Raw genomic sequence first — 10,117 nt, 5'->3', positions numbered from 1 at the left:
CCCACCCCCCGCAACTTTATTCTTCTTTAACCATCTTCTACTTTTTTCTTTGATCCTCCCTCTTCTTCTTTCCTCTTCCTCCACTTCCATGGGCATGTGGCAGCAGACAATAGCTCCATTGTAAGCCATTTGCACTCCTCAATCTCCTCCACCTCTTCTTTCCCCCCAGATCTATTTATTTTCACATCCTTGGTTGAGGGAGTTGTAACGACGGCCGGGTAGAGAGCTGGAGCTAATTTGGAACAGAGCGCAGCAGAGAGACACACTGTCTGAGGGAGAAAGAGATGGAGTGACAGAAAAAATGGAAGCAGAACAAGAAGAAAGAGTGAAGGAGAGACAGAGGAGGAAAGGAAGGGAAGGAAGGGAAGAACGTCTACTTTGCTTGTGCACATTCAGTCCCAAACACACACACACAGTTACGACTGAGGGTGTGTGTGTGTGTTCAGAGCCAAACATTTGATACAACAACATAATCCCAGTATCAGTATCAGTTCTGCTGGACTGCTGGGGTTTCCATAATCTTCCTTGTAATTAGTGGTTAGGGGAGTAAGTGGTTAGCTTCTTCAGTGACTGCAAGTGGATTTTCTACGCCAGTGACTCTCAAATTGTGGTCCAAGGACCCCCCACCCAAAGGTCACTGAAGGGTTGTTAGCGTGCAGATGTTATAAATGGGGACTGCTTGTGCGTGATCATAATTTCTATTTAATGTCCATCACCTCCTTCCTCAGAGAGAAAATAAATACTTTCTCCCACAAAGATGTGACAAATTGAAGGAAAACTACTATAAAAGGTTCTTTGTGAAGTGCTGGATCAACAGCAACATCTTTCCACAGCGATGGCAGCTGTCTAAAAGGTCACTCTGAAAACTCAAGTGAAGTTCAAATAGTTTGGAAATCCTCAGACCATGCACTGACCCCTGTGACCTGCTCTGGGTGTTTGTTGTTGTTTTTTTCTAGATGGTAACCTTTAAAACTAACTGCCAACCAGAAGCAGCAAGATTATGAAGCGAGATCCTCTAGTGACATCTAGAGGACAAAAACACTAAACAATGCATGTTAACTTTTCCCCCCGGGGGGCTTCAAACTACCACCTAATACATGCACAGTAAGGTGTCTGTAAAACAATTTGAACATCTGATAGCTTCTCGCCTGTAGGAAATGTTTAACAAACTCTCTGAATCTTTTTTTTTCTTCCCAATAAGAAGCAAATATAGCCTGCCTGAGTGCATGAACCTTCTCAAGTAAGTTAAAGTCAAATACTTTTATAACACAACTTTATTCTTCTAGTGATTGTTGTGAAAAAATGCTTTCAGCTTCATCTGCTGTTCTTCTCATCCAAGAGGCTTCTTCCCTTCTTAACATACTGACTGCCCCCCGTGCTACCACTCGTCCATTCAGTAGACTCACCTATGGCATCAATTCGTAAAGCTCACTGGTATTCACAGTCTGATTCTTTTGGACACTAGCCACAGGTTGAGGCCATAAAACGTAGATGACAGGTTAATCTGCAGCTTCGCTTTGAATTTCAGCTCTCGCTTCACCACAACTGGCTGATAAAGCAAACACTGCACCTTACTTCCCTCACTCCTGAACAAGACCCAGAGATGCTTTAACTATTCAGCAAATCATTCCCAACCCAGCTGAGCCAAGCCAAGGGATGTAATCCATCCAGCGTGTCCTGGGTCTACTCTGGACCCAAGTAACCAGCAGAAAACCAAAAGCTGGGTGCCACTGACTGATCTTCGGTAAAAACCGCATTTATCTTTGAGATCGTAGAGAACTTAGATTTACTATATAATATTACATTTACTGTTGAATTGAAATACATCTGTGGGTATCTGTATTTAAGTTGCCGGTTGATTGAACGGCTGCTGCTTTGGATGGGCCGGCAGAAGAGCGGTGCACCACTGCTCAATGTCCCAAAGCACCAGCACTAATGAGGGAAGTAATTATTAGAATGTAAAACAGAAGCAAATGTGCAGCGTGCTTTACTCTGAGCCTCCATCCACTCGTACGTCTGTCGTGAACCACTCCTTCATCATTCCCATCCCTTCATCCTGCACTTCCATGGAACAACATTCCCCAAATAATGGAAGCCCGCAAATAAACAAGGAGGCCTTCACTCTGAGCTACGGATACCACAAGAGAACATAAAACACACAGACATATATAACTTCCTTATCCTTGAAGAAAAAAAACAAAACAATGAGGTAAGTGGAGAAAAGCTGCACACACATCTTTGTGTGTGTGCATGTGTGCGTGCATGTGTGCGTGCATGTGTGCGTGCATGTGTGCGTGCATGTGTGCGTGCGTGCATGTTCCTTGACAGGCCAACGTACTTGCTTACTGGCAGTGGAACCACAGAGCAACACGCGCACGCACAGAGGCTGCTTCCAATTATCAGACAGAAAAGATGAACAACAAAAATCAGTTGTAGGATGAAGTCAGTTAGACAGGCAGTAACATACAGTCTTCATCAAAGACACCAAACGACGTTGCACACCAGGCGCGTAAAATCTGTGAAATGTTAAGAACATTCATATTTTTGGACTTCCCTACCCTTAATGCAGCCGCTCACACCGACCGCATACTGTCACAGGATAAATATAGTTTTTTCCCCATCAAGTTAGATTTTTTCTGATTTTCACGTGTGAATAAAAAGATCTGACCAATCAGATCAGTGCATTTGGCAACAGCTGCATTCATAGCATGCAGTGCTGAATGTACGACGATGTGAAAATACTATTTTACCTCAGATACACAGCTAGATGCTGCTCCGGGTCAATCGGCTCTCTGAAATCCTTTCTGTGCCTCCTTAGACGTGATCAGTGTGTATGTAACAAGTTCACATCTAGAAAAACTCGTGTTATTTCTTCACAATATACCCTGTGGGTAAAGGCCTAAACCACATTTTATTCAAATTTCTAGCAGTTTGCACCATGTGAAACTTTTGCTACCCACGTTTGCTCTTTTGACTAAGTAAATGATTTATAACCTAAAAACTGAGCCTTAACCATCAAACAGGTCTTGACATTGAAAGCCTATTTCAAGGTGAAGACAGGCTGAATGTCCTCACTTTGCCAAAAAGATCTTGAAAAGCAGAGTTTTGTGCACTTGTGGCACATTGCTGTGCTCTGTTGTTAGCTCCAATATCTCCTGAGCACCAGATAAAGCCAGAAGATTAAGTTAAGGTTTAAAAATGGTCCTCAAAAACACACCTGATACAAACCCTAACCTCTGAAAACAATTGTTGAAAGTGTCACCTTTTATATTATGTAACTCGAAAACGGAAGCAGATCTCTAAAATATGATGAATATAGGCAGATGTATTACCCCTGTTTCACTCATTCCAGGGGTAGTCCAAGAACACACACAGCTCCTGTACTCCACTTTACAACATTTATCTGTGTGAATCTTGAACTTTAAGATGTCAAACTGACTGTTCCATCAGTTTAATAATGATAAGAACTCCAAGAAAGGGTCAATCCATCACAACCCACAGGGCACTGCCATCACAGCAGAGTGAAGGTCTCTGGCACAGTTCAGAACCCACTAACAAAACACATCTAGTTTGTGGCTGTTTGGCTGCTGTAATACAGTTTCTGCTCTTCTCTCTGTATAAGTAGACGTATCCCTAATAAGGTCCTCTCAGTCAAAAGGCCACACCCACCTGTAGTTTAAATCTTTTGTTTGCAGCCAATCAGAATGAAGTTGGAAAAGAGAAACAGAGCTGAGGATCTGCACCGAGGCCCAGAACGAGATAAATGAGGATTGCTTTGAACTGTAAATCACACAAAGCTACTCTAACACAGTGCAAGAATAAACACACAGAGCCACATTTAGTAAATCTGTCATCTCCTGTGAATGAGAGCATGTCAGCTGAACTTTCTCAGCCCAAAGTGTTTCTGGGTGCTTGTGTACCTGTTTCATGGCGGTCTGGCCTATCTTGTCCGAGTGTTTCCGAATGCTCTCCAGGAAGTCTTTCAGCTGTGACATGGCCGTGTCGCGGATCTGTATCCTCAGTTTGGGGATGTTTTCAGCCATGATGGAGCAGAACCGGTACTGACCCGCTTTGGGAAGACACGTCTGTTCCAGCTGTTCTAACGTTCGCAGCGCGGGGTAGTACCTACAGAGACAAAGCATTTGGAAAAGTGCAGTCAGCTTGTTTGTTCAGTCACTCAGTGAGCTGGTTTGAAAGTTCAGGATGAAGTCTGACTCGTCTCAAGCCAAACGTTGTTTTTTTCAGCTTTCACGCCTGAACGCAGCTAATCTGGTTTCGTTTTGAACATGTTAATTTCCACTTGCAAAACTGACAGACACACAGATGCATGACCAAAAAACACCCAACAACCTAGGAGTGCTCGCACACACAGAGAAATAAACACACTCCGATACACCTCACGGAGATTTGGCAGCACAGAAATCCCCCAGACACTTCAGCCCACTTCACTCCACTGCATCGCTCAAACACAGGCTCTCCCTCTCGAGGAGCGTTCGCTTTTGGCTGACCTCCTCCTGCTCTCTGAGAGCCCAGCAGCCGCGGGACAGGGAGACGGGGAAAAATACACAAACAAAATGACAAATTTATGACCAGCCAAGACTCCTATCTAGAGGCAGCCCGAGGACAGAGAAGGGGAAGAAAGAAGCAGAGAAATTGTCTCAGCTGCTCAAGGAAGTGCTCTGGCTCCATCTTGTGGCTGCCAGCAAGCAAACATCTACATGATCCAAGAAGGATGTGAAGTTATACAGATATGTACTATACAGTAGTAGCTCTGACCAAACAGCAGTGTTCCCCACACTTGGAATGAGAACAGCATGACACCTTTAGAAAATATATTCACATCAACAAAGAAAAAGACTCGATGATTACCGTTTGGCCCTCATCTGCTCCTGAAGTCTGCTGTACATCTCAAGAACTGGAAGGAAAGAAGGAAAAAAACAGTAATTAGTCCGAGAAAGGAAACTCGTGCTCAATCACCCCGGGAAGGAAATCTCAGGAAATTGATTGCATCCATTCAAATGTAGCATCATCCTTACATTCACTCCTGAAAAATAGGTTTCACAACTCCGACAGTAAGGCCACATCAGTGCCAATAACAATGAAGTCATAACTGGAAGTAAAGACTTGGCAGAGTGGTTTTTATTTTTCCAAAAAGAGCTTTCAAACAGTTGCCTCTACATTTCAACTGTGTATCTCTGAGCTCCATTAAATTGGCAGCAAAAACTGACACAATCGTGCACTTGGGGTTACAACTCTGCTGCGGTGCCAGCAGATGTGACATCATTATCACCACACGCTGCCAGTATATGTGCGTTTGTATACGTGCATATGGGAGAAACTTGAAAACACTAGAACAAAACTTCCTGTTGTGCTCAGGGCACGACTCTTGTGTTAAACCAAACCTCATATGTGCACGTGAAACCAAAGCCGGGGAGCTCATCTTTTGTCATTTGTAGCTGGGGCTGCAAAGCCATTTGCTCCCCTCGTTTTGGGTGAGACCTAGGAAACCCACACATTTTCACCCGGCCTAATGTATGTGCAGAAATTTCAAGTATGTTTACTACCTCAAAACGATGATTAATCTTCTAAAACAATAACAAACAGAGCAGATACAATAAAGGGGGATTCACACTGAGTGTTTGGGTGTTACCTGGTAGACAGTGCGTCAGTTTGTCTATCGTGGTGGCGATGTTTCTCTGTTGCACCCGACACTGTCTGAGCTCCTCCATGGAGGTGGTGAGCTAAATAGCAGGAGGAAGAGGTGACGAGAGCAACATCAGTGAGGACGTAAGCAGAAGCCTGCAGGACTTCTCTGTGTGAACCTGTGAGCTTTTACCTCTTTGCCATTTTCCTGAAGATGCCCGTTAGTCTCAGTCACCTGACTCTGAGAGACACAAAGGAGGAAGAAATTAATTCAGATGCTTTACAGTCAAGTGCTCGCCATCGTACCTGTGGCGCAGACCTCACCGGCACGTCTTACCTTCAACTTCTGCGCCTCTCCTCGCACTTTTAGCAGCTCCGTGATGGAGTCCACGAACCCCTGGAAGTGATGGTTGCACATCTTCTCGATCTCTCGGTCATGGTTCCTGATCCGAGCATCCAGCTTCTCCATGAACAGGCCATGCTCCTGACCATCGTACACCGACCTGAAGACGAACAAGAAGAAAAGAAAGAGAAGACTGCTGGTAAAAAATATTCTGTTTATTTATTTTTAAAGTCATTTAAGTCATTTTAAATTCTAAGAGTACTTTTATTTAGGACCAACAGTGACACAAAACTTTGTTTTTTAATAATCCTCCTGCTGTAACCTGCTCCCTGAAGGAGTCACCACAGCAGATCGTCTGCCTCCATCTCACCCTATCCCCACCATCCTCCTGTCACACTAACCCTCTGCATGTCCTCCTTCACTACAGTCATGAATCTTCTATCCAAAGCATAGCTCCACCTCTCTCCACAGAGACTCCTGCCTGACCTCATCTGTCAGACTTTTCATCATCACTGCAAACAAGGAGCTGAGAGTTGATCCCTGATGTAATTGTACCCCCACCTTAAACCCATGTAACACACCACTGTATTGTATAACGGAAAATGAAATGGGATAGTCAATAGTAAGGGAAAGTCTACTAATACAGATGGAGTTACATAGAATTAAATAGAAATTCACATTTCAGCTAAATTGATTTATCTCTAAATGTATTTTTGGTATTATTCTCAATTAATTTAAATAATTCATTTACCTGATTCTTTATGTTTTGCAGTATTGTCATTCACACATTTTTTGTGGCTTCACTGATCCCAAAGAAATCAGGTGCTCAGGTCACATGATGTTGGAGATCAACTAAACACATCATCCTAGTGTTTATCAGACTCGCCATGAGGGTGCTCACCTACACAGTGCAGTGCTGGCAGCAGAGCAGCTGATTTTACAAAGAAACACAAACCTGATAAAACCTGGAAGAGGTTTTCACACACACACACACACACACACACACACACACACACACACACACACACACACACACACCAGCTGTTCGAGTCTCTGTGTGGTCAACAACATTACACCCCTAAACCAATCAGAGATAGTCAGGGGCGGGAACTCTGATTGGCCATGTTCCAGATATTCCTGTAGTCCTTTGTGTGTACGTTTGAAAGTGCAGGTGGATAGAGGGAGGTGAGTAGGGCTGCCACGATTAGTCGACTAGTCACGATTACGTCGACTATCAAAATCGTCGACGACTGATTTAATAGTCGACGCGTCGTTTGAAGCTTTGTAAGATCACAAAAGACGCAGGAATAAGTAGCAGGATTTAAGAGTGTAATAACGGACTGAAACAAAAGATGGCAGCACTGCATGTACAAGGAACCCAGAATTCATAGCGCAGCCCAGCTCAGTTTCCAACAATGGCGGCAGCTAGTTAGTTTTAATATTACTCTTATTATTCTTTCTGGGTCACAAAATAAACGTTTAACATATTTTCAGGGAGAATGTAGCTGTGTAAACCTCAAATATCTGCTCAGTTTATCAAGACACCGCATATTTTCAAAAGCGCTCCGACGTTTTCGGAGGCGTCTGTTACCCACTAGCTCGATAGCTAGCCGGGGGCTAGGCTAACTAGAGCCGTGAGAACACCGGACTCCCGGCAAATCGTTTTCACACCCACCGCCGTCTTTCGCTACTCAGGTTAAACATGATATATAAGTCACTTAGATAACTTAAAAATGTTGTTTGGCTGTCTTTAGTATTTTATTTGTTCCTGAGTAAATCGGCTGAGTTTATTAAACTTCACCGAAACAATCTGCACATTTAATTAAAATTTAATAAACTACCATCTTGTCTTTATTGTTAGTTAGCACAGACCTTAAACACTTACAGCTGTAAGCTAATGATGGTTATATAAGAGCAGATGCTGCTGGTGCAATAAGCTGTATGTTATACGTCCAATGGATGCATGATCTGATTAGTCGACTAATCGCAAAAATAATCGGCGACTAGTCGACTATCAAAATAATCATTTGTGGCAGCCCTAGAGGTGAGTAGCTTGAATAAAGCGATATCGCTTCATTAAATCCTGAATAGACTTTTAAATATGTATTTTTCCAGAATCTCAGGTTAAAGCTCACAAAACAACTTCAACAACCACCAAACAGCAAATGAGAGAGCAGGAAAACTGATTCCACACAAAGACGCATCAGAATCAGCTTTCTTTTTCTCGGCTTTCTCACCCTACGGACACGCCGTCGGCTCACTTTTTTGCGCTACATTCTGAGCTGCAGGTTTTGTCTCTCTCCAACAAAAATTCACTGAACCAGCAGCAAAAGAAGCAGCAAACTACGCTTCACATTTGATAACATCATCATGAATTCCCTCTTACTTTTGCCGTTTTGATAAAAATCACACTTCCTGCACAGCTCTCTCTCTCTCTGTACTTCAAGAACAGTTTCCCGTCTTAAATCTCTGTTTTCCACATTATTCATTCGCTTGTTACCCACCAGTCTACCGTTGTTTACAGTGCTGTCAGCCGCTGTCTATTTTTTTAATATATACCTCAAATGACCTCTGACAGGAAAGCCTGTTCTGCTTTTCAGTACTGAAGAAATTTAAACTTTTTAAAATTATGCAAAATTGCAGAATATTTTTAAGGTTATCTGCTATAAAAAGTCAGGCCAGGAAAATCTGCTGTTTATCTCGTGTTTTTCTGACACAAAGGCATCTGCTGTGATGCTCACACCGCTGATGAAGTCTCACATGTATCAGTACTGATAAGTGATTAGAATTATAATATTTCTGACTGAGGCAAAATTGAATCGAATCAGCAAACAGGTCATCAGGAGGCAGAGATGATGATTAAGTTTAACATCGTCTACAATACTACCACAGAGTGCCAACGCACTTTTTCAGTAACGTATCTTTCTTGTAGAACTTTGCTCCTAATAAAGAACTTTAACTAACAATCATTTACAATGATTATCTTTATGAACAGCAATAAATAAAATCCAAAAAGAAGCAAGCATCCTGTTTGAGAATTGAGAGCCCTTATTGAGGCTTAAAATTTATCTTAAATGTGTTTTTAAGAATCTGTTTCTCCCCGATGCTCATCAGGGAAAGGCCCTGTTGCCATGAGCAATGCTGTTTTTTACATCAATGACCAGATCATTTATATCCCCTATCAAATCCTCCTCCAAAGCAGGTCCAACCAATCAATAACCTTCATAACACGTCGAACCCACAGTTAAATCTGAAGTTAGCTCACTAAGCCTGAAAGCTTCAAGCGTGCACTATTTCTTCCCTCTGTCTCTTTTGATCTGAAAACTAATTAATCCTAAACCTGCCAACCTTTATCGGCTATGATAGCATTCAGGAAAGAATCAAAGCATTAACCGTGCACAGGTTACTGCTTCTTCTTAAAGAAGAACAGTAAAGAAAACAACTGCATCTCCTCTAAATCTCCAGTAGAGGTCGCTTGTAATCCATCATTCAGAGCTGGGTTTGACCATAGCAGCTTCCAGTTCACCGCATTGCTCCAGGGCTTATGGGCAGTCTGTGCTGTGATTTTTAGCTCAAACAGTCAATACTGATAAATTCTCCTCATATGCATAAAATCTTTTAATCATGTTTAAAAAAAACGACACTAATGTGGGCAGTTTGCTTAATGTACTCACCGAATATATTTCTTCTGTCTTTGGACTGCTGGTCAAACAAAAACAAAACTAATAACTGCATGTTTTCTATTTTATTCCCATGTGTGATTGTTGGGAAACTTTGCAGCTTCACTGTGCAAACTGCATATTTTCCATTTAACATACTTGGATATTCACTCTAGAAAAATGACACAGTAACTGTGCCCCTGATTATACTCATTATTGAAGATCACACAGCTATTAAACGGTAACTACTCAGAGTTTTCCTACAGTCAAAGCAGTTCAGCTCAAATGTTACTTTCAGCTCACTACAAACTAAAGTGGTGCTGGCAGGGACACAGGAGGATTAATGACGCAAAATACCTCTTATCCACACTTTGTTTTCCCCTGTAAAGGCAGGGCGCACAGCATGGAAGGCTCCAAAGACAAAGAGTTGGGCTGCATGCTGTGATCATTTCTTTAACATGAAAATCCTGAA

At 42.5% G+C, this 10,117-nt stretch overlaps 1 protein-coding gene across 4 annotated transcripts in view; it reads right to left on the bottom strand.

Annotated features, from left to right (window-relative positions):
• The window catches only part of exoc6b (exocyst complex component 6B), a 125,490-nt gene that overhangs the window by 99,278 nt on the left and 16,095 nt on the right, over nt 1–10,117 (bottom strand). For all 4 annotated transcript variants that reach the window (XM_005750540.1, XM_005750541.1, XM_005750542.1 and 1 more), the window contains exons 2-6: nt 5,981–6,146; nt 5,837–5,884; nt 5,651–5,741; nt 4,870–4,915; nt 3,921–4,125 (exon numbers count right to left, since the gene is read on the bottom strand). In XM_005750540.1, coding sequence (XP_005750597.1) covers nt 3,921–4,125; nt 4,870–4,915; nt 5,651–5,741; nt 5,837–5,884; nt 5,981–6,146 — 556 coding nt within the window. The remainder of the gene's footprint in view (nt 1–3,920; nt 4,126–4,869; nt 4,916–5,650; nt 5,742–5,836; nt 5,885–5,980; nt 6,147–10,117) is intronic.

This window comes from Pundamilia nyererei, unplaced genomic scaffold (assembly GCF_000239375.1).
Source record: "Pundamilia nyererei isolate P.nyererei 1_Seehausen unplaced genomic scaffold, PunNye1.0 scaffold00277, whole genome shotgun sequence".
NCBI lineage: Eukaryota > Metazoa > Chordata > Actinopteri > Cichliformes > Cichlidae > Pundamilia > Pundamilia nyererei.
This window is presented reverse-complemented; position numbering and strand designations above follow the sequence as displayed.